The 25421-nt window shown below is 37.4% G+C and overlaps 1 protein-coding gene across 2 annotated transcripts; it reads left to right on the top strand.

Annotated features, from left to right (window-relative positions):
* Positions 1 to 1306: 1306 nt before the first annotated feature.
* LOC149811698 (putative protein phosphatase 2C 42) lies at positions 1307 to 21839 on the top strand. 2 transcript variants are annotated; one of them, XR_016428487.1, is made up of 5 exons: positions 1307 to 2134; positions 3850 to 4217; positions 20469 to 20705; positions 21005 to 21118; positions 21372 to 21506. XR_016428487.1 is itself a non-coding variant. In XM_089992808.1 (4 exons), the coding sequence occupies exons 1-4, from the start codon at positions 1864 to 1866 to the stop codon at positions 21582 to 21584; spliced, it is 1089 nt and encodes a 362-aa protein (XP_089848934.1). In that variant the 5' UTR covers positions 1307 to 1863; the 3' UTR covers positions 21585 to 21839. The 2 variants fall into 2 exon arrangements, 1 of the variants encoding a protein (XP_089848934.1); XM_089992808.1 differs by lacking the exon at positions 21005 to 21118 and having other exon boundaries at positions 21372 to 21839.
* Positions 21840 to 25421: the final 3582 nt, after the last annotated feature.

Here is a 25421-nt window from a genome sequence, read left to right as displayed (position 1 = left end):
ACGATAAAACATGATAGTTTTCAAATAGGCAAAATTTTGAAAATATCATATTTTTCAAGATTATATCAGTTTTTTTAAATCTCACAACAAAATTGTAGGTTTTTTTAATAACTAACCGATATTTTTGTGACTATGGCCAGCCCTGTCATAAGGAATTGACTTTAGTTGATAAAACTAGCAGATCATGTAACAAGAGGCAATTCAGTATTGTACCTTTAGGTACAAACATGCTTCATGGGTTGAAATACATATCTACTATAACACCTTTTGTGAATTTGGAACATAATAACCTACCTTTGGGTAGAATCGTTGTTTCATAAAGTCACACACAATCATAATAACGAATGTTAATACGGTCCAAAGAATCCTCAATCAACACAACTCAGATAACTTTAATGATTGCATGAATCGGTCAATCAAGATATTTTACCAAAAACATATTTGTATTATGGAGCATGCTCACACACATGTTAATGCATGTATATTCATGACAAAATATACTTTATATCATCAAAATACAAGTTTATTCTTCAACTTACATGAATAAACTAATTTTGCTAATAAAATGTCATGAATTTAATCATAATTCATGTTTACAACATCATATATATATATATAACTTAACCACATAAAACACATAAATTAATATGCATAAGTCATGTTTTATTAACAATGAGCACTTATAAAACAAAAAAAATAACAAAAACAAGCTCATATGAGTAAAACTTGAGGTCCTTAAGCTGGATCTGGTTTGAAAATTAATATGCTACAATCTGAAAAAAGCTTAATGCAGCCAACAGCGCCGACGAAGCCACCGGCGTTCATCAGCCCCCCTCATCCACAAACGCAGCCGGCGAACCATAGACTGGTAACAGGCTTTCCTGAACTGATTCTTTTTTTTTTATCTGCCGACAGGGATGTCTGTCACCATCAGCGACCAGACAACACTACTGTCGGCGACAGTGCTGGCAGCAAGAAGAAGGCCTGGCCACCGTATGGTCGGGTTCCACTGTAGCAATGTATAGTGGAACCCGACTTGCGTTCGGGTAATTTTTTTTATAAACCGAACGCCTTCCATTGCAGAGGGCAGCTTCGGTAGTGGTCGGTTTCTTTCGGTATCTCTTCCTTCCCGACGAAAGCCGTTTTTCGAGATTGAGTTGAGTGACTTTTTTTGACGATTGGGGTCGACGCGGACCAGACTTGGTCCGATCATAGACCGGGTCAGCTCAATGGGTCCCCAGGGGCTCGAGTCACCTGGCCACGTCCAAAGCTCTCTATTTCTAGAACGTAGGAAAAGACCTCCTCCGGATCACACCGTTCGGGGCTCACCCCCGAGTGGCTTCGCGTGTTCTCCGCGTTGCAACTTTACGCCCTTCCCGGGGTGCTTAAACAACATCACAAAGATTTATGCTTTTTGGAGATCTTGCGAATACTTTGTACGTCTGATCTTTTTGTTTCTCACCAATCACCATTTCTATGATCGGTTGTGCAGAGGGTTTTATGGTTTCCCTGTAAATCGTTTTTTTTTTTTTGCTTTTTTCTTTCTTTCTTTGGAGAGTTAGAGGTTTCGGGAATCTCTAATTTTTCTTCATCTTTGTTTTTGGGTTTTGAAAATGATGAATTGTTCCATTTGATCCCTTTGGGTTGTTGGTATTTGGAAGTTCAGGGTGTTGTGTTTTCTTTGTGTGTTTCTTGTGATCTGATCTTGAGTACAAAAACTGAAGGAGAAATCCCTCTCTTGTTTAAATTTGGGGATTGAATTGGCTGTTGGGGTTCTAAGATTGTTGGGAATTGGGGTTTTTTAGAATTGCAGCAGGTGTGGGGAATTCTTGAGGTGGAGTAATTTTCGGGGTGAAATGTGGGATGCTTGGCGGTTTGATGGGACTCTTCTCTCTCTGTTGCCGTTCCTTTGATGTTGCGGAGGAAGGGAAGGAGGGCCTTCTGAGATACAGAGACTTGGGGCGTCATGCCTATGGGGAATTCTCTATGGCCATCGTCCAGGCCAATCAAGTCCTTGAGGATCAGTGCCAGATAGAATCGGAGCCGTTCGTGACGTTCGTCGGAGTGCACGATGGGCACGGAGGCGCCGAAGCCGCTCGTTACGTTCGCCATAACCTCTTTCAGCATTTCAAAAGTTCGTGTTTTGTTCGAGTTCTGTTTTCTGTGTCATTCGTTTGAGGTTATATTGTTAAATGTATCTTTTGCTTGAATTGTTGTCTGGTGATTGGAAATTGATTTTTAATGATGTTAGTTTGTACAATTTCATTGATGGTGCTTCGTGAGAGACTTGGGATAGTCCATGATTTGTTTTACTATATGCAATCGAATAGGAAATTTCTGTTATGATTTTGTTTTGTAGAGGTCTCCATTGTGCTCTTTTCTTTTTTGCACATTTTAGTCTAAGTCTGCATAATTAGACTGTCAAAGAGTGCTATGGTTTTGTAGTAGTGGCTAATCCTGCTTCGTTTACGTAATTTGAATCCACCAACTTGGTTGAGCTGCTATAAAATTCAGTCCAGACTTAGATATTGACACTTTGCTAATCGGGTTATTTTTACCTGAAACCATGTAGGTCGACTGGCAATATCTACCATGATTGTAGTTTGCAAACTATTGGACTATTGCAAGATTTTTGTAACATGCATAGAGATGACAGAACCAATAGTTGCTATGTGAACGTGGTTGTGGTTCCAGTTGAAGCTTGTCATCCTTCGCAACTTTTGACTTTAGGGTGTGTTTAGATTTGCTCATAGGTTGTCCCTTCAGATCCCTTGTGACTGGTAGTTAAGATGTCATAACAATGGAGTTGTGAATTCAATTTGTCATTCTTGTAAATGATAACAGTGAGGTTGGTCAATAAAACATTTTGTTTTCTACTTCTCTGGAATATCTGCAATCTCGTATTTCTGAGGGTTCTCCACAGATCATGGAATTCCAGAGAAAAAGGATGAGAATTCTGCTAATCTGGATGCCTTAAATCCTTATGATGAAAATTCTCATTTTATTTGATAAAAATGGTAGAAGAGGTGAAATTCATGATTGGATGTATGGATTATGGAACACTTTAGCTATAGCTTATGTATATACCGCACCCAAGTTTTTTTAAAGTGCTGCATCTCCGCATCCGCACCCGTACCCGCACCTATGTCACACGGTCTATTTAAACATTCATATATATATATATATATATATATATATATATATATATATATATATATATATATATATATATATATATATATATATATATATATATATATATATATATATAGATAGATAGATAGATAAAAATGAACTTGATTAGGGTTAACTGAATCTACTTTTGGATAGAAATGGACCTCAGTGTGGTTGACTTCACCTAACACAAAGGAAGTTGTGTCCGAGTGTCGCACCCGCCTGGGTGCGGGTGTGACGCGGGTGTGGTGCCTTGTTAGAAGAGTCCGTGTGACATAGGCTATAGCCTATTTCAAATCAAACCAAACCCTTGAAGAAATGTCTACCTTTAAATTAAAAATAAAGGTACACATTGAAAAAAAAAATTTGTTAAACGCCCTTTATTCTTTCTTGGTTCAAAGTATTGATTAGAAAGTTCTTGATCATTGCTAAGTTACAACTTCATGTATTTTCTTCAGGGATTCCTATGATCGTTGATGAGCTCCAGCTTCATGTATTTTCTTTAAGGATTTCTATGGTTGCAATTACTCTACCTTAAAATCTTCGAGAATATCTGTTTTTAGTGATTTAATTTTAAGCTGGCTTCTGTTGGTTCTATGATGTGCTCGTTTGCAGTTAATCTTCAATTTTCCAGTTTAATTTGTTTTTTTTCTGTCTTTTTCTTTTTCATTGCAGCATTTTTGTCAGAGGCTGAAGTTATGTCCCCCGACATCATAGATAGAGCCATTCGGGAAACAGAGGAGGGTTTTACTGCACTTGTTTCAGAACAATGGAATACAAAACCACAGTTAGCAACAGTTGGATCCTGTTGTCTGGTTGGTGTTATCTGCCAGAAAGCACTTCATGTGGCCAATGTTGGGGATTCACGTGTTGTGCTTGGGAAACGTGTTGGTAATACAGGAGAAATTGCTGCTATACAGTTGTCGACTGAACATAATGCTAACCAGGAGGCTGTACGTCAGGAACTCAAGGCGATGCATCCTGATGACCCACAGATTGTGGTCCTAAAGCGTGGAGTTTGGAGGATAAAGGGTATTATTCAGGTGACATCAACCCATCTATACTTTCAACATTGTTAGAATGTGCTGTGTTATTTTGAATTTTTTGTGGTTTTCTGCATTGTGTGTTTGGAAACTGTTTTCTGACCTTTTTTGTTGGATAATCCTAGGAAAAACTATTTTCTGACCTTTTGATCCATGTAATCTTCCTGTCTTTTTTATAATGAAATGTTTAGGATTTGGCATCATGAAATTGTGAATTTCTTTATCATTTTGATTTTGTTTCATCAATTTGCACAAGTTGGAAATGATTTCAAGTTGGGTCAAACCTTGACATGAGCAACTAAGTGATTTGGTGCAAGTGATGGAGTAATCCATCAATATATTATTTTTCCATGATTGAAACATACTTTACATCAAAACTTAGTCACAAGGTCTTCCTACTGATCCGCATCACACTTTCACCCTTATGTATTTTTTAGGTGCTCCTGCACGGAATTGTTTAATCAATATGAACTTTGTGCTACTTCTCTGGGCACTCACATTTGTGGCACAAAATACCTTTTTGCAATTTTCCCATTAACAATATTCCTGTAAATATGGCAGATGATCATCCTCATCTATTTCTTAGCATGTTTCATTCAAACAGATATTCTTTAATGGATTAGTGTTATGTGTCTTTTATTGATAGATGTGCACCAGGCCCCTGTAATGGACCACTAATGGGTTACAAGAACAAGAGCAACCGAGGTTACAAGAACACAACCGCCCCACAATGGACCACTAATGGGTCAATGCACATCACCCACACAAGGGTCAAGAGAGGAGAAAAATAAATGCTCTCTGTATTACAAATGCTTTAGAAAACATTGGAGAGTTACAAGGGGAGAACCCCCATTTATAACAATAGAGAGGCAGAATGGGGACAGTCACAAGAGCTATCCCTTTCAAGTACACTAGCTCATAAAGGAAAAAATATGGATACAAAAAATACAGTCAGCCCCTAATGGGCTGACCACTATTACAAAGTAAAATGATCAAAATACCCCTAATGAGTATTTCAGTTATATATATATATATATATATATATATATATATATATATATATATATATATATATAGAGAGAGAGAGAGAGAGAGAGAGAGAGAGATTTATATATACATACGAATACATATACAATCTTGACACCCCCCTCAAACTCATGGTGTAACAACCGAGGGTTTGCCAAGTAAGAAGTGAAATCTAGATGACGGGAACGCTTTAGTGAAGAAGTCCTCTAGTTGATACTCAAATGATACATATGGCAATGTGATGATCTTCTTCAGAAATTTCTCACGAACATAGTGGCAATCCATTTAAATGTGTTTGGTTCTTTTATGAAATTTATGATTGCTTGTAAGGTAAACTGCACTCTTGTTGCCACAACATAATCTCGAGGGTTATGCAATATGAACTCTCAAGTCTTCTAATAATTGTCTCAACCATACTAATTCAGACGCAGTTGTCGCCATGGCACGGTACTCTGCTTCGGTGGAAGTGGAAGAGAGAGACACCTTATGTTGTTTCTTTTAACTCTATGAAATTAGAGTCACTTACAAAAACACAAGAACCAGTGGTTGAGCATCTATCATTCACATCTCCTCCCCAATAAGAATCAGAATATGAAATAATTTTCAATGAGGAAGAAGATGAAAGGAATATCCCTCACTTAATAGAACTTCTAATATATCTAATAATCTTCATTGCAACGCTCATATGTACTGTAGTGAGAGCATGTTGAAATCGCAGAATGAATAACATGAGAAATATCAGGACGAGTAATAGAGAGATAAGATAAAGCTCTAATCATTTATCTACATGGAGTTGGATCCTTCAGAGGTTCTCCATCATCTTTCTTCATCTTTACATTAATGACTGATGTCTTTTTGAAGATGTTGTAGTTTTGAAAAGATTTTTAAATGAAAAATATGTGAAAACCAGACATCAAATAATAAAAACCGGTTCTCACTAGTGGATGAGACCGGGTCGAACTCAGGGAACGAGAAATATTTTGTATTCAAACAAGCAACTAAACTACGCTTTATTGCCAAAATGAAAAGGACGAAGAAAATTAAACTACTTGGCTATTACAATGAATGAATACCCTACGTAGAGGTAAACGACATTATTTACAAACCCAAAATTAAATTCTTAATTCTAAAATAAAAACAAAAATTGTCTTCTACGCTCATGCCTCGTGTCAAATGCGTGCCCTACGTGTCTCACTCGTTTGCCTTCACTTCGCGCTTTCCTGCAAAACACGAACACACAACGAACAGAAAGACGAAACAAATAGTGCTATACTAAAAAATTTGTAAACTACTGTAAAAAATGTGTGAAATAAAGAATGCAATACGTAAAAACTAAAATGACTAAAATACCTAAAAGTGCCTAAAATGAAAATAACGTGACAAATCAAAGTGACTAGTAATGCCTAAAAATTATAAAGTGCCTAAAATGCAATGCTAAAACAAATATCCAAAAATACATGCTTAAAAGACAACTAAATCACACTCATGCTGTGAACACGCTTTACAAACAAACTGTGAAAAGCCCTTTATTGTAAAACAATTTCAGTGAAGGATGTTTATAAAAGCAAACACACCATGAAAAACGATTTTTAAAAACACACAGTGAAAAACAGATTTTAAAAACAAACAGTAAAAAAAAAAAAACAAATTTTAAAAACAAACAGTAAAAAAAAAGAATTTAAAACTAAAACAAATAGTGAAAATCTGATTTAAAAACAAGAACATGAAAACAGTCGTGAAAAACACTTTTAAGAACAAACAACCATAAAAAAAATCCCCCCCTTTTTTTTTATAAACACTTGCCGTGAAAATCAATTTTTAAAACCAACAGCCGTGAAAATCTGTTTTCACTGCTGAACAACTGAAGCCCGATGGCTTTCATGGAGGTTGCCGGGTTGTGGATTGTGCCAGATGATGAAGCTCTCGGGTGCCATGAAGATGGAAAATAAAAATTCGGTGTCGTGAATGAGGCTATCGGGTAAAGGGCTCAGGTGGAGTGGAGATGGTTGCCGTGAAAAGGGGCTCAGCCGTGAAGAGGGTTTCTGGAACATGGATTTAGAAGATGGGTTATGAGGCTGATGAGGCTCACGGGTGCTCAGCCAGAGGCTGCCGTAAAATGAAACTTAGATGCCGTGAATGGCTTTCCGGTGGACTCAGGTAGAGTGGTGCTCAACCGTGAAGAGGGTTTCTGGAACAGGGATTTAGAAGATGGATTATGAGGTTGCCGGATTTAATAGCGTATACAGAGGCCCATGAGGTTTCCAGCACATCCGGTGACTGAATTTGCTTTCACGGAATAGCTTCCGGCAGAGATCAATGAACCAGATCGGGGATCTCACTGAATCATATGTGAAATCGATGATTTCACAGTGATTTCAATCTGCTCTCACGACTAAAATGAATTGCGGATGCGGGTGCTGCTAAATGATGAATGATGACTCACGACAGATGTATGCAGAAAAATCAAAACAGCAAATATGCAATGAGATGCACGATGAAGCAAAACTTTATGTTATGATATGATTAATCTACAGAAAAATCAGAAGAAACATTACATAAAATGAGAGGGGAAGAGAAGAGGAAAGGAGAAGAAGAAGAAGAAGAAGAGAAGAGGCAATGCTTACCGCACGGTTGGATTAGGTTGAGAAAAGAAGCTGGTCTCTCCTTTGTATCCACGCTCTCCGTTGTAGAAGATCTCCACCAATGAAGAAAGGGTTGAGAGAAAGAGGAGGAAGGAAGAAGAGAGGAAGAGAATCCAGTGGAAAAGAAGGGTTGAGAAGAGAGGGAGAATTGTGTTTTCAAAGAAGGACCCCTCTCTCAAACCCTACGTAGGGTTTTTAAAGAGAGAAAGGGGTTTTGCTTTTTTTTTAAAACTTACTCCTACTATTCTACAAAAATTCCAAAAAGAGGTTTTCAAAAGAAATGTTTTCTAAAAAAAAAAAAACTTCTAAAAACCTACACTAACTACTAAACTTCCTAAAAGTCTAATATCCTAAATAAAATATTTCTAACTAATTCCTAAACGGCTAAATTCGCCAAATTAACTTGCAATTTATGCGTTTTTCCAATATTTATCTTTTTCATGTGTTTTCTCAAAACTAACGATAAATATGGAGATTTAATACCATTATTCATCAAATCATGCATGAATTAATATTATAAAATGCTAAAATACATGCATGATCAAATACCCCCATGCTTATCATTTGCTAGTCCTTGAGCAAACTGAAGCAAAATGCAAGAAACAAGACTACTCAACTGACTCACTTTCGTAGGAATCACGGTTGCATTTAGCACATGCAACAAGCCCTTTCAACCCCTGAGTTACCCCAGTCGACGAGTAAGGTCTCGTGAGGGTTTGCAGTGATGCTACCCACAAACATCTCTGTCATGTATGCATAATATTATACATCCTCATAAGCAGTAGATAATCAAAGACTTTATTTTCACCAATATTTCCTGTTATTTCAAAATCACAATATAATTAGAATCTTTTATATACCACCACAGAAAAAGAATTTCTTTCACTTTTCTAAATATCACAATTATTTATGTTTTATTCTTAGAAAATCCAATAAAAACAAGTTATTATTTACTTATCCTCACTCATATGTTTTCTACACAGGTTTTCTCAATCATACTTCTAAGCACTGAACTTTTCTTTCTTTTTGAGCTCTTTTCTTGATTTTTTTCATTTTTTTTTACGCTTTTTTCTTTTTGCGTATTCATTCTTCTCTTATAGCTTGCGTGTGGTCTGCTTTTATGCCTTGTGCAATGTCAATATCTTCTATGTTTTTTCAATACATACCAAAAGATATCAACTAAGACATAAAAGTGACTTCCTTCATTCACCTTTATAACGTGAGAGTCAAACATTTCAACTTGTATCTGTTCTCAGCTACTTAGGATCACGAAGTTTTCCACTCTCCTTTTCAAAATGGAATTAAAAGTTTCAACTTACATCTAAGTTCCATCTACTAAGGATTGTGGAATTATCCAAACAACCTAACGCATGCTTTTTTTTTTTTTTTTTTTGAGCTCTTTTTTTTTCGCTTTTGTTTATTTGCTTAGTTTTTCAAAAATAGAACTGTGCATATTCATATTTGCGATTCAAAATAAATTCTAACATGTATTTATCATCATTTCTTCGAAATCCACATAAACAAACATAATTTTTAGATCTATGTCAGAAAAAAAATTTCGTGGGGCTTAAAAATCCTCTAAAAACATCAGATTTGAAATAACATTCATATAAGTTCAAACTCTTTCTTTAAAAACCTACTTTTCATGCGAAATGTGTAAACATGTGCAAGAACGTAAACAGAAATATCAAGGTGTGCAAACTACACCCTCCCCCATGCTTGAATGACACTGTCCCAGTGGCACTCCCTCATGCTTATATGAAACTAAGTAAATGCACATGAGAGGAAATAAATGAGGGAAAAGAGTAGAATAACCTGACATGAATTAAAAATGCACGTTCTATGAATATAATAAATGCAATTTATACGTGACATGACATGAAAACCATAAATGAAACAAAAAGAACATGAAAAACTCACGAAAAGTAAAAACAAAATAAACTCTATAAAATCTAATCAAATCTTCTAATATACAAGATATGGGTTGCCTCCCATAAAGCGCTAAGTTTCACGTCCCCAGCCAGACGGATCCCTGGAAAAATCCTTCATTGTCCATGAGATCAATGGACATGAAGTATCGCTCAATCGGGCTCAATGAAGAAAAGAGTGTCATCTGTGACACTACGCACTGTGTTTCCATCCCGTCTACCTCTAACTGTAGGATCATAACTCTCTCGACGTGAAGTACAAAGATTAGTCTCATCTGAGAGACTGGTCAAAAAATGAGAGTGTAGGACCGACCGACTATCAATGAATGCAACTTCAGACAAGTGGTGAATATGATCAGGCTTGACTTGGTCAAGCACCTTCTGCATCTGTACCTCTTGCTTACTGAAAACAATCGGTGATCCCAAAGGCTGAGAAAATGGGGCTTTATATGATGATAATGCATGCTGTGGGTAAGGCCCTTTCTGTTGAGGTATCATGGAAATTGACTCGTTAGTATAAATGATATGGGGTTCATGAGTCGATTCCTGAGTGGGGTGACACGCCTTCCCATACTGAAGGGATGTAACAGATTTGACTTGCTCATTATGTGAAGCAGTGGGTTGCAAGTCAAATGACATGGAATCCTCTCCCTTGGATGTGACAACAGACTGACTATGAAAGTTCTCCTGACTTTGTCTATTCAATGTCTGAGCTAACTGTCCCATTTGAGTCTCTAGCTTGGCTATTGACTGCGTATGAGAGCAAAGAGTGGCCTTGATATCAGAAAAGGCCTCTAACATCTTCTCCTGGAATGATGAACTTGGAATGGGCTCCTGAAGAGAAGGTAGACTAGACTGGGGATGAACCTGTGGAAAAATGGGATGTGAGTAACCTTGTGAAGGGTTACTGTGTTTATACTGTGTCTGGGAGGGCTGATGGGATGGGGAAATGGACTGATTTCGCCAACCTGGGTTATATGATGGTGTAAATGAATCATGCATGGGTCTAGCGAAACCTTGGGCAGCATTCACCTGCTCCTGAACAAATTCAGGATATAATGGCACTGCCGGACAATCTGAAACACAATGTGCAGGGCTAGCACATAGCTCGCACACTCTTTCTACTGGATTTCTCGAAGAATTGGCTAAGAATTGATCTAACTTCCTAGTCAACTGGTCAACCTTGGTACGCAATTCTAACTCGGACCCAACTTCGGAAATCCCTATTTTCCTAGGACCACTAGATAGAGATGTAGTCCTATCGAGCCGTGAAGACAAGGTATGATGCATCGTGTTTTCACTCAAGGTCTCAAATAAAGACCACGCCTCGTCCTCACTCTTGAGCATAAAAGTGCCCCCACAAGACGAATCAACCATTTGACGATGCTTCTCAGTAAGCCCGTCATAGAAATACTGCACCAACTGCCAACGAGGCACCTGGTGATGGGGACACTTGCGAAGAAGATCTTTCAATCTCTCCCAAGACTCATGAAAATGTTCTCCCTCAATTTGAGAAAAACTGGTTATAGCTTTACGAAACGGATTCGTTTTACCAATTGGGAAGTACTTTTTGAGGAATTCGCGCTGCATTCCTTCCCAAGTAGTAATACGAATCGTTTCAAGAGATTTTAGCTAGTGCTTGGCTTTATCTTTGAGAGAGAACAGAAACAAAGTCAACCTCATAGCGTCGTTTCCAAAATTATTGATTCGCACAGTGGAGCAAATCTCAAGAAATTCGTCGAGATGACGATATGGGTCTTCATTGCTAAGGCCATAAAACGAGGGTAACATTTGAATCACACTGGCCTTAATCTCAAAATGGCTCGCTCCTACCTCAGGTCTTGTGATGCAGGAGGTGGGAGTATACGTATTTGGCATGAAGTACTCCCTCAAAGGATGGATCAATTGATGATCGTCAGCCATTGCGTATACCTTGGAGTAGACCGGTGTAGCACACGTCCTAACTTTGGGTTTTCTACCTAACTAACGCACTAAGCGGCCAAACCACGCAAACCACAAAGCGAGTAAACTAAAAACAACAAAAACTAAACAAACACCACGCAGTTACACATAACAGAGATTATGCATTAAAAATATGAAATCTATGTGTACGGTACCAATCGTACACAGTCACCTCTAAGGGGGTCCTATTAGGTGGGCTGTGCAGAAAAGTAAGCTCGTCTCAGAGATATGCACATACGTGGTTCTAAACCTAAATGCAAACAAACACTAGGCAATAAAGTGAATATTAATATTACGCCGTTCCCCCGCAACGGCGCCAAAAATTTGATGTCTTTTTGAAGATGTTGTAGTTTTGAAAAGATTTTTAAATGAAAAATATGTGAAAACCAGACATCAAATAATAAAAACCGGTTCTCACTAGTGGATGAGACCGGGTCGAACTCAGGGAACGGGAAATATTTTGTATTCAAACAAGCACCTAAACTACGCTTTATTGCCAAAATGAAAAAGACGAAGAAAATTAAACTACTTGGCTATTACAATGAATGAATACCCTACGTAGAGGTAAACGACATTATTTACAAACCCAAAATTAAATTCTTAATTCTAAAATAAAAACAAAAATTGTCTTCTACGCTCATGCCTCGTGTCAAACGCGTGCCCTACGTGTCTCACTCGTTTGCCTTCACTTCGCGCTTTCCTGCAAAACACGAACACACAACGAACAGAAAGACGAAACAAATAGTGCTATACTAAAAAATTTGTAAACTACTGTAAAAAATGTGTGAAATAAAGAATGCAATACGTAAAAACTAAAATGACTAAAATACCTAAAAGTGCCTAAAATGAAAATAACGTGACAAATCAAAGTGACTAGTAATGCCTAAAAATTATAAAGTGCCTAAAATGCAATGCTAAAACAAATATCCAAAAATACATGCTTAAAAGACAACTAAATCACACTCATACTGTGAACACGCTTTACAAACAAACCGTGAAAAGCCCTTTATTGTAAAACAATTTCAGTGAAGGATGTTTATAAAAGCAAACACACCATGAAAAACGATTTTTAAAAACACACAGTGAAAAACAGATTTTAAAAACAAACAGTAAAAAAAAAAAAAACAAATTTTAAAAACAAACAGTAAAAAAAAAGAATTTAAAACTAAAACAAATAGTGAAAATCTGATTTAAAAACAAGAACATGAAAACAGTCGTGAAAAACACTTTTAAGAACAAACAACCATAAAAAAAATCCCCCCCCTTTTTTTTTATAAACACTTGCCGTGAAAATCAATTTTTAAAACCAACAGCCGTGAAAATCTGTTTTCACTGCTGAACAACTGAAGCCCGATGGCTTTCATGGAGGTTGCCGGGTTGTGGATTGTGCCAGATGATGAAGCTCTCGGGTGCCATGAAGATGGAAAATAAAAATTCGGTGTCGTGAATGAGGCTATCGGGTAAAGGGCTCAGGTGGAGTGGAGATGGTTGCCGTGAAAAGGGGCTCAGCCGTGAAGAGGGTTTCTGGAACATGGATTTAGAAGATGGGTTATGAGGCTGATGAGGCTCACGGGTGCTCAGCCAGAGGCTGCCGTAAAATGAAACTTAGATGCCGTGAATGGCTTTCCGGTGGACTCAGGTAGAGTGGTGCTCAGCCGTGAAGAGGGTTTCTGGAACAGGGATTTAGAAGATGGATTATGAGGTTGCCGGATTTAATAGCATATACAGAGGCCCATGAGGTTTCCAGCACATCCGGTGACTGAATTTGCTTTCACGGAATAGCTTCCGGCAGAGATCAATGAACCAGATCGGGGATCTCACTGAATCATATGTGAAATCGATGATTTCACAGTGATTTCAATCTGCTCTCACGACTAAAATGAATTGCGGCTGCGGGTGCTGCTAAATGATGAATGATGACTCACGACAGATGTATGCAGAAAAATCAAAACAGCAAATATGCAATGAGATGCACGATGAAGCAAAACTTTATGTTATGATATGATTAATCTACAGAAAAATCAGAAGAAACATTACATAAAATGAGAGGGGAAGAGAAGAGGAAAGGAGAAGAAGAAGAAGAAGAAGAGAAGAGGCAATGCTTACCGCACGGTTGGATTAGGTTGAGAAAAGAAGCTGGTCTCTCCTTTGTATCCACGCTCTCCGTTGTAGAAGATCTCCACCAATGAAGAAAGGGTTGAGAGAAAGAGGAGGAAGGAAGAAGAGAGGAAGAGAATCCAGTGGAAAAGAAGGGTTGAGAAGAGAGGGAGAATTGTGTTTTCAAAGAAGGACCCCTCTCTCAAACCCTACGTAGGGTTTTTAAAGAGAGAAAGGGGTTTTGCTTTTTTTTTAAAACTTACTCCTACTATTCTACAAAAATTCCAAAAAGAGGCTTTCAAAAGAAATGTTTTCTAAAAAAAAAAAAACTTCTGAAAACCTACACTAACTACTAAACTTCCTAAAAGTCTAATATCCTAAATAAAATATTTCTAACTAATTCCTAAACGGCTAAATTCACCAAATTAACTTGCAATTTATGCGTTTTTCCAATATTTATCTTTTTCATGTGTTTTCTCAAAACTAACGATAAATATGGAGATTTAATACCATTATTCATCAAATCATGCATGAATTAATATTATAAAATGCTAAAATACATGCATGATCAATGACCTCTAGGGTATCAACTTGTTTTTCATCTGAGAGTCTTGATCGGTCAATGAGGGGTTTGTTTTAGGCCTTATAAAGCTTTTCGTAACCGAAGAGTTTTTCTATGTGTTAAACTTAATCTTGGTGGAGGATTCATGTAAACTTCCTCCTTGAGAGTACCATTTAAAAACATTTTTTATATCCATTTGAAAAATGAGCCATTTTTTAATAGATGTTATAGAAATAAGAGTTCTTATAGTAGTCATGCGAGCGACTTTGACAAATGTCTCATCATAGTTTATTCCATATTCTTGACTATATCCCTTAGCTATTAGTCTGACTTTATATCTTTCTAATGTCCTATCATTTTTAGTTTTAATCTTATAGACCCATATACATCCTTTAGATTTCTTTTCTTTGGGTAATGTTTGAATTTTTCAACTTTTTGCCTTTTTTAAAACTTTCAATTCATCATTCATTGTTGTAATCTATTCTTTATGATTTTTAGCATTATGGTAAGATGATGGTTCTACATACGAGTGTAGCCATTAGACATGCTCTATAATAGGGTTCAAAGGAATCATAGGATACAAATTTACTAGGAGCTTTTGAAATTCTCATGGATCTTCTAATGCTAGATGAATCTAAATCTTGATTTTGAGAATATCTTTCTAAAGCACATGGAGGATGGTCTTCGGTATGTCGAGTTTAGATTTGAATTTGATTATGAGGTTAGTCTATATTATCAAGACTCTCATTCTCATTGTCATGTGCATCGTGAGTGTCCTTATTGTCATTCTCGTGCACATCATGAATGTAATCTTACATGCCCATTGTCTAAGTAAAAAAGAAATGAATAGTCACAATTTCTGTATTCAAGAAACATGACATTTTTTGAGACATATAGTTTGTTCCTTTTAATTTCATAACACCTATATTCTTTTTTATTTTTAGCATAGCCTAGGAAAACACATGGAATAACTTTTGCTAAAAGTTTGTCATTTTGTTGGTAAGGACAAAGCATTTACAACCAAAGACTCTCAACCTTTTGTAAGCGGGAGATATTTCAAATAATTTTTTAATGAGAGAAATGTTTTTGATAGTTTTTTATGGCATTCTATTTATCAAATAAGTCATCGTAAGAGCAATTTCGGCCCAAAACATTTTTGGAACATTTCTTGATATAAGAAGTCTTCTAGTAGTTTCAACAATATGTCTATGATTCCTTTCGGCTAGTCCATTTTGTTAAGAGGTATAAGGACATGATTTTTGGTGAATAATTTCATTTAAATCAAGATGGTTTTTGAAATCCTTTTATACAAATTCTCCTTCGGAATCGATTCTAAAGATCTTAATATTGTTTTTGAATTGAATCTTTGTATAACAATGAAATTTTTGGAAACAATCAGATATCTCGGATTTGTGTTTAAGAAAATATATTCAAGAGTGTTTACTATAATCATCCACAAAAATGACATAATAAAATACTTCTCCTTTGGATATAACTGAAGTCGATCCTCATACATCCGAATGTACCAACACAAATAGTTTTTTTGATATAAAATGACTAGACCCAAAAGGTAACGATTTCATTTTACCAAGGATGTAATCTTTACAAACAAAATCTCTTTCTTTATAATTTGAGAGAAATGGAAACAAATGCAATTTTGACACACTAGGATGTCCTAGCCTTTTGTGCCAATTTTTTATATCTTTCTTTTTCACAAAATTACAAAAAGTGTGTTTTGATAATTCAAGATTGTCCATAGCATAGAGATCTTTTCTTCTATGGCCTCGCCCAATCGACTTCTTGAACTGGAGATCCTGTATCAAACAATCATTAGGTGAAAACAAGATTTTGCATCCATGATCCGTATTTTGGGAAACAGATAGAAGGTTTAAATTTAATTTTGATATTATTTTAGTATTGGGTATAAAAAAGTCTTGATGTTTTTGTAAAGTCTCAAAACTTTTCTTTTTTAAAGAAGTTTTAGCAGCGATTAAAACATAAGAATCATTTGGGTTAATATGACATTCGGATAGTATGGACTCATAAGGAGCCATATGAAAAGAAGCACCAAAATCAAGAACCCAAAAAGTCTTACCGGGGTCAATGCATGTTGATACAGTCGTGCCCGAGAGAGAAGCTTGATTTTTTAACGTTGGTTGCAGTGCCTCCATAGTTATTGAAATTATCATCTCTTTGATCTTCTCAAAGGGCTCAATATGACACGACTCGTAGCAATGATATCATATCAATTTGCCACTCTTCTTATATTCTTGGTCGCTTCTTTTATCGTTTTGGCTCCTCCCATAGTCATTGAAATTTCTTACATTCTCATTACTTCTTCCAAAGTGAGGGGGCTTATAATCCTGTGTGATTTTCGGGTCTTGACATGGTAAATACAGATTCTTCCTCTTTAGAGGAGGGGTTTTTTCAACCTATTTTCCTCCATAGTTAATTCTTCAAGTGTTTTGTTCTAATTCTTCAACTAAGGTAGGTACACCTCCTCTATAAAGAATGACCAATTTGGTCCCTTTAAATCTGGGTCTAAGCCCATTAACAAATTGGTATAAATGTTCTGTTCTAATTTCTTTTTTACGAAATTCTACATGGGGGCAATGCCACTTTAGCTCTAAAAAGGCCAATTCATCCCAAAGAATCAAGAGGGTATTGTAATATTTTCTAATGCTCATATCTCCTTGGGTCATAGTTCTCACCTTATTTTGCGCGTTGCATATGTAAGCTATATCCTTGAGACTACATATCTTTAAGATACTTTCATGCATCACTAATAAAATCAAATTTTGCTAAGTTAGAACATTTTTTGATGTCAACACTATTGATAGGCCATCCAATTATCTTGGAATGACTCATCCTCCATTCCTTCCATTTTTTCTCGTATTCGGTAACGGCTTTTGACATCTCTTCTCCTTGAAGAGCCACTTTCTTTACATTTTTCTATCTTGGAGAGTATAAGTTTAGGCTCTCTTTCAATGCCATTAATCAAACCCCATAGACCATTTTTCCATATTTTATGTTTCACTATGAATCAGTGTTGTGAAAAGCGTTGAGGCGTAGCGAGGTGCTCCACCAAAATCAGAGGCGAGGCGTAAGCCTCGAGGCGCAAAGCGTAAGCCTAAAAAAAAACAAATAAATTTAAACTTAAAAAATATATAAAAATTATCTAAAATTATAAAACAAGTCGATCTCGAAAATACGGGTCGCCAACGAAGAGGTCGTCAACTTGCTGTCGGGCTTCCCGAAATGCCTTGTACATGTTGATGAACTTGAAGAGGCGCTCGGTGCTCTGACGGGTCTTGGTGACGGCCTCAGCGAAATTGAGGAGGTGGATCACGACGCCCCGGGCGAGGTTGGCGAAGAGGGACTGAGACACCTGGGGAGACTCGGAGAATATCGAGTCGCATAGATGGTGCTCCCCGGTGAGGTAGACTCCGAGACAGTGGCGGAAGGCTCGGGCCCACTTGATGATTTCCGATTCGAGGGCGTCCCACTACATCTTCTGCACCTCGTCTATATCGATTTGCTCGAGACCCATCTTCTCCGAGATGGCTTCCTCCAGGAAGGCTTTGCGGGAGATGCTGTAGACCTGGCAGCATTCTGTCTCGTAGCCCGAATCGATCATTATCTTTGATATCTTGGCAATCGGGTAGCTATCATCGGGTGGGTATGGCTCAGAAGGGACCCGACTCGACGATCGGGCATCTGTCATCGGCATTGGCATTGACGTAGATGGTAGCCCGGAGTCGGTCCCCATTGTCGGAATTTGACGGTTCTTCGAGGATTGATCGCAATTCCTCCTCGAGGAATGACATCGCTCGCTGAAGGAGGGCCGCCACTTTTTCGGCGATCGGCGGGCTGCCCAGTTCTGGGGAGGGGAGCGCCTGAACCCAGTGAGTGGATGCACGTCACGAGGCAGAGGAGGGTGCCAGAATCACGGTGCCAATCGATCTTATCGGTGCCAGACTCGTGATCTCGGGGTTTCTAGCCAAGGGTAGGTCGGGGAGGAGCACGTGGAGCTCCCCCAAGACGAGATTGAGGTGCCCATCTTCTTCCCTTTCGTGCCTCTCGCTCCCTCCGTCGTCGGCGTTGCATTGGTGAAGGAGGAGGCCGAGAAGGGAGAGACTGTGAGAGACAAGTGAGACGGACTGCAAGAGACGAGAGAGAGAGAGGGGCTGCGAGAGACGAGAGAGAGAGGGAGAGACTGTGAGAGACGAGAGAGAAATAGGTGTTGCGAGAGAAAAATTAGCCCAGGGTCGGGGGTAAAAATATGAGGCGTGCGCGCCTCACCGCGAGGTGCGTCTCGCCTCGAAGCGTACGCTTCAAGGCGTAAGAGGCGTACGCCTCGATGCGTACGCTTCAAGGCGTAAGAGGCGTACGCCTCGATGCTTTTACGCTTCATGCTTGCGCCTTGAGGCACAAAGGCCCTCGCCTTGAGGCGAGGCGCGCTTTTTGTGCCTTGAGGCGCGTTTTTAATAACACTGCTATGAATGCTCACATCATATAGTTAGTGTCGTTGAGCTTCACGGGAATGTAGACAACCATTTCTCTTTCATCCTCCATTCTTACAATAATGAGAGATAGAGAGAGAAGATATACAGAGCGTTGTTGAAGAAAACTTTGATGGTACGCTTCCCAATGCAACGATCTCACAAACCGATACTCCACCAATCTCACACTCCTCTTAGCATTTTTGAATGAATCATAATCCAAGAGCACTAAAACTCTGATACCATGTAATGAAACAAGAACAAGAGCAACCGAGTGCCTCTTATGAGCTTACAAGAACACAATCAAAGCACAATGAATCACTAATGGGTCAATGCACGTCACCCACACAAGGGTCAAGTGAGGAGAAAAATAAATGATCTTTGTATTACAAATGCTTGAGAAAACATTGGAGAGTTACAACCCCTATTTATAACAAGAGAGAGGGAGAATGGGGCAGTCCAACTAGCTGTTGGGCTGTCTCCCAACAGCTAGTTGGAGCTGTCCCTTTCAAGTACAACAGCTTGTAAAGGCAAAAATAAAAATACAAAAAATATAGTCAGCCCTTAATGGGCTGACCACTATTACAAAGTAAAATGACCGAGGGGTATTTTGGTTTATACAACAACAACAACTACGCCTTCATCCCAAAACAATTGGGGTCAGCGATATGAACCAAAAAAGAAAATCATTTTGGGTCTTCCACATGAATCCTTTTCCTCCAATCATTTCTATCCAATGTCATGTCCTCAGTGAGGTTCAAAGCATTCATATCCTAACTTTGTGGCAACACTTTAACCAAAATTTAAATAAGCAATAAGTTGTAATATATTCTTATTTATCTCAATTTTAATATGATATTTGCGGCAGTGTTCCCAAAGGCTTTACCAAAAGTGAACAAGCTATTACAAAGACAAGCTTTATGGATATGCTATTTCTGTGCTTTTCCTTTATTCTTTTCTTTTTTTGGCATATAACACATGCTGCAAACTATAATACATTCATTGAGTTGGTTATTCGTGAGATGCACAAGTTGACAAAAATCCTCATTCATTGATTTATGTTGCTTGGGCTATGAGTCACTGTTTTCATTGCAGACTCCTGCAACACTCTAAAAATGCTCCTAGATAGAACCGAGCGGAAGTTTGACATGTATTTTCTATGCCATTTGTGTGTTTGTGTGCTGTTTGTAGATTCTGGTTTGATAGTCTTTACAGTTAGTGATTGTCTTTTTTTTTTCATGAGTATTCCTTACCTTGCTAAAGCAATAAGCCATTTTTTGTTGCATTCAAATTTCATGGTCTCTCTACTTGTAAGACTTCCTAAATAAAAGGACCATGCTTTGCTTCTTTGTTCAATTTCTTTTGTCATTCTATATGTGAGAACTTTGACTGTTAGTTGGAACATGGAAAAAAAACTGATTAATTGTCTTAGGTTAATATGAAATATCCATTGCTTTGAGTAGGATTTTTTGGTTCAGTCTTATCCTGATTGTAAGTATTTGGAAGTGACTTACATCAATTATATGGCGCAGGTGTCTAGATCCATTGGTGATGTTTACTTGAAACATCCTCAGTTTAATGGGGAATCACTCAATGGAAAGTTCAGAGTTTCTGAACCAGTGAATATGCCTATTTTGACTGCTAATCCATCTATTGTATCACTTGATCTTGGACCATGTGATTCATTTCTTATATTTGCTTCGGATGGTCTCTGGGAACATTTGAGCAATGAGAAAGCAGTGGAAATTGTTCACAAGCATCCACCTGCTGTAAGACTTCATCTCTGTGTTATTATCTTGTTTTTGCTTTTTGAGGCACACATAGTTATTGCTGTAGCATCTGTTTCACAGTTCCTATTTCCATTTTTCGTCTGGAATAAACAACCATATTTCTAGATAATCCTATGAATTTTAAGATGCTACTATGTCAAATTGTTCCTGATTTTTGCTGCTCAAAACATGCAGATTTTTTGAGTAATTACAAATAAATGCATAGTATAGAAGCCACTGTAATTCGTGAGCAATGTATTGTGTGCATCTGACCAAAAGAACAAACTCTCTAACATTAGGACTTGGGAATAAGCTGTGAGTTCTTGAAGCTTCTCTTGGGGAGAAAGCGGCTGGAGTAATGGGCCAGCAGCCAGCTTTTGTTAAAAAAAATTCCCTGCCAATCAAAAGAGAATGTAGGTTTTGTTAAACCTTTTTTCCTTAATTTCATGATTATGAAAGAATTCTTCAAGCAATAGATTTTTTACGTTCCTGAATTTCCTCCATCAGTTGTCTTGTGCCTTTTCTTGGTAAGTTGTACTACTGGAAATACTCGTAGTGTCAGGCAATTTGGCCATCTGATAAATGACAAGAATTCCCCCAGCTCAAAATCTTTTACTCTAAAAGGGCTTGAATTCACTGTCTTATTCACTTGTATTTGCTATGCAGGGAAGCGCCAGGAGGCTTGTCAAAGCAGCTCTACAAGAGGCAGCCAGGAAAAGGGAAATGCGGTATGCAGACCTCAGAAAAATCGACCATAAAGTTCGCCGCCATTTTCATGATGATATAACTGTCATTGTATTGTTCTTGAATCATGATCTTATCTCAAGAGGCTTGACACAAGTTCCTACCCTGTCAGTTCCATGCGCTTTGGAGCATTGAAAGTGTTATTTTCAGCCACTGTTTTAGTGTCTTGATTGACAGAAAAAGCCAGCAACTTGCACAATCCAGAAGCAGGGATCATGCAAATTTCCCTCAACACTGAAGAGAATCATTAGACAGGAGACTGGCAAAGTCTAAAGGTAATTTTTATGCTTGAGTTTCTTGTCAAAACAATCTGTAATGAGGAGACTCCAATGTTCCTGGCTTGTATTTGCTAGTCAAAGATGAAATACAAATTTTGCTCTTGTTGCTCTAGAGTTTAAGCTTTTTCATATTATCTAACGTGTTCAGACATTTGACTCAACTCAGTGAAGCACAAACAGGTTTTAAACCAAAATAAAGAGTTGGACTTTTGTTATGGTGATCAAGGCATGGCTAAACTTACAACCATAGTAATTTTCAAATATACCGGCAAAGTCTAGTGATGTTTTCTTAACCAATTTAAACGGTCAAGATATCATGTTATTTTGATTACTCGTGTTTGTTTTTAATTTTTTAAATGTCACGATATATTGATGTCATTTTTATCAGTTATATATAAAAAACAAAAAATGACCGTACTATACAACAAAAATGTTGTGTTTCTCGAAAAACTATAATTTTTTAAAATCTGTTTGTGTTCAAAACAACTTTTTTATTGTAAAAGGACCTTTTCACCCTTCACACATGCAAATTTCCTCCATATATCTGAACTTCCCTCTCAAATATTCAAATATGTGAATTTTCTCATTTATTTGTTAATTTTCTTTCATACATTTTGAGAATTTCTTTTCAAAATATGAGAAATGTGAATGTCTTCCCAAATATGTGAATGTCATAATGTATTTTGTGGTTTTCTCTCTAAATACATGCTTTGAAAGCGGCACTAAAGGTTTCAGTGGCACTTTTAAAGTGTTGCTAAAGGTTCATCATGCTTTTAAAGTGTTGCTAAAGGTCCATCATGCTTTTAAAGTGTTGCTAAAGGTTTTAGTGGCACTTTTAAACTGTCGCTAAATCCTTTGAAGTGTCCATTTTTTTTTCCAACAAACTCTTTTTACTAAAAATCGCATAAGGGGCGCAGTCTGGAGGACGTTCGTAAATCTGTGAGGATATTCGCATGCGAAGGTCATAGACATTCGCAAATGTGAATGCATGCACAAATGTGTGAAAGAAAATTCATATATTTGAAATAAATTTTGAAAATATTGGAGGAAATTCACATATTTGAATTTTTGAGAGGGAAGTTTGCATATCAAAGGAATTTGTGTCAAGGGTGAAAAGGTCTTTTTATAGTAAAAAAGTTGCAGTTTTAGACACAGGTTGATTTTTGAAAAAATTAGGGGTTTTCAGGAAATGTGTTATTTTTGTTGTAGAGTACACTCATTTTTTTAAAAAAATGACTTCTAGGAGGAAATTTACATATTTAATAAAAAAATTGCATGTGAGGAGATTTGAAGAAAGTATGAAGAAAATTTACGTGTGAAGGGTAAAAGGATTCTTTTATAGCCAAAAAATTGCAAATTTGGACATCACATATATTTTGAAAATTGTAGGGCATTTAGATAAAACACATCATTTTTGGCATATAGTACAACCATTTCCCGTTATTACTATGCACAAAGTTGAAAGTTACGAGAACCCAAAAAACAAATTGCCCCTCAATCAGGGGATGCCAATTAGGCGTGATCTTTCCAAAATCTGTCACCCCCCTTTTGCAAGTTTTGCCAAAATTCTCATCCGAAATTGAGTCCCTTATATACCCTATTAACATGTATAAGGTGAAAACTATACAAAGAGGATAACAATACCTCAGTCTCAGCCATGTTATGTCCCCTACCTTCAAGCGATGCGTGGATCTTGGTGATCAAATTCGGACGAGAGCTTTGGATTACAATATTTGTAGCATGCTGAATTCTTTGTAGGACCTCCAACCATCCTACCCACTCCAAATCCTCGATGTTACCATCTGTGAGAAACATCCAGCTTTGATGAAATGGCATATGTCGTTTCTTACAGTAAAATCTGTAAAACGTGGACCCCAAGAAAATAACACATTCTCATAGGCATACACACAAAAACCCGATTTTAAAGTGGCTTGGCCAAGGTATGACCTACGGCCACTAGGAGGTCTTCCTCTCTATCTGAATTCACATTTTTGAGATGGGGTCTCTCCCCTTTTTATAATTGAACCCAAGATTTATACTCAAGGGGACCTAGTTACAACAATTAGACTCTTTGCAAGACTTCTTCTTGGATAAAGAGTCCTTCCCTTCAAGTTGCCTTGTACATGAAGAGTTTTTTTTTGGCGAAGTCATCTAGATAAGAGTTTTGAGGTGAGTCAGGATCCACCTTAATGTGTGGACCTGTCTGAGGACCCAGCTCAACATGTTTTAGATTCATGTCTAGGTCTTATTCCGCATGCCTTTGCAACCTAATCTCTCTAAGATTCAATTTGTTTCTGAAATATTAGAATTTTGGTCAAGGTAGAGCCTTAGTGAGGATGTCCGCTATCCGATTTTTGGATGAGATGAACTTTACTTTAATTTCATTGTAGTCAACCTTTTCTCAAACAAAGTGATAGTCAATCTCTATGTGTTTTGTTCTAGTATGAAACACAGGATTAGCCATTAGATATGTAGCTCCCAAATTATCACACCAAAGTACTGGGACTTAAGGAAAATTGATACCCAAATCCTTCATGAGTTGTTTAAGCCATATTAATTTTGAAGTTGCCCCAATACTGACCTTTTATTAAGCTTTTGTACTTGAGCGAGCGACCGTTTGATGTTTGAAAGAAATCCAAGAGAGCAAATTAGGTCATAAAAATGTAAGGTACCTACCATTTGACTTCATGTTGTCTGGGAAACCTACACAGTCAGCATCAGAAAACCCTGCAAGCCTAATATTGTTGGACTTCTTGATATGTAAATCATAGTTAAGAGTTCCCTTGAGATATCTTAGAACACATTTGACATGTGTCCAATGATCCTGCTTGGGCACATGCATAAAATGACATACCTTGTTTATGACAAAGGCTATGTCTAGACGAGTAAATATGGCATATTGAAGAACTCTCACAATACTTTTGTCTAGACAATAGTTCTTCAGAAAATCTTGAAAGAGAAACATTTGTTGTTGCAGGAGTGACCACGTTTTTGCAGTCTATCATGCTTGTCTTAATCAGGAGATCTATAATATATTTTTTGTGTCAGAACAACCCATGACGTGTCCTGAGCAACTTCAACACCCAGAAAATAGTGCAAAGGACCCAAATCTTTAATAAAAAATTCTTGGCCAAAGGCCTGAATAATATTTCTGACCTTCTTATGAAGGCTTTCCATGACAATTATGTCATCAACATATATTAAGATATACATCTTTACACCATGTTTGTGGTGAATGAAGTGGGACAAATCAGCATGGGACTCCATAAATTTTAGTTTCTCTAAGTACACCTTTAATCTTTCAAACCATGTATCTGGAGCCTGTTTTAAACCGTATAAGGCCCGACTGAGTTTGCATATATAGTCAGGGTGTTGCCTATCTTCGAAACCTAGTGTTTGGCTCATGTATATTTTTTTTTTAGAAAACCATGCAAGAACGCATTATTATCATCTACTTGGTGAATATGTCAATCACAACTCGTTGTAATAGAAAGAACAGTTTTGAAGGATGCGGGTTTGACGACATGACTAAAGATCTCAAAATAATCCGCATTGTCATGTTGATTGTACCCCTTGGCAACTAGCTGAGCTTTATATATAGCAATTATCCCATCAACATGATATTTTATTTTGTATATTCATTTGCAACCAACTAGGTTATGGACACCAGTATGTGGAACAAGAGTTCAAGTTT

The sequence above is a fragment of the Nuphar pumila genome, chromosome 17, assembly GCF_984573655.1.
Source record: "Nuphar pumila chromosome 17, dmNupPumi1.hap1.1, whole genome shotgun sequence".
NCBI lineage: Eukaryota > Viridiplantae > Streptophyta > Magnoliopsida > Nymphaeales > Nymphaeaceae > Nuphar > Nuphar pumila.
The sequence above is the reverse complement of the archived record's forward strand: the minus strand, read 5'-3'. Positions and strand labels throughout refer to the sequence as shown.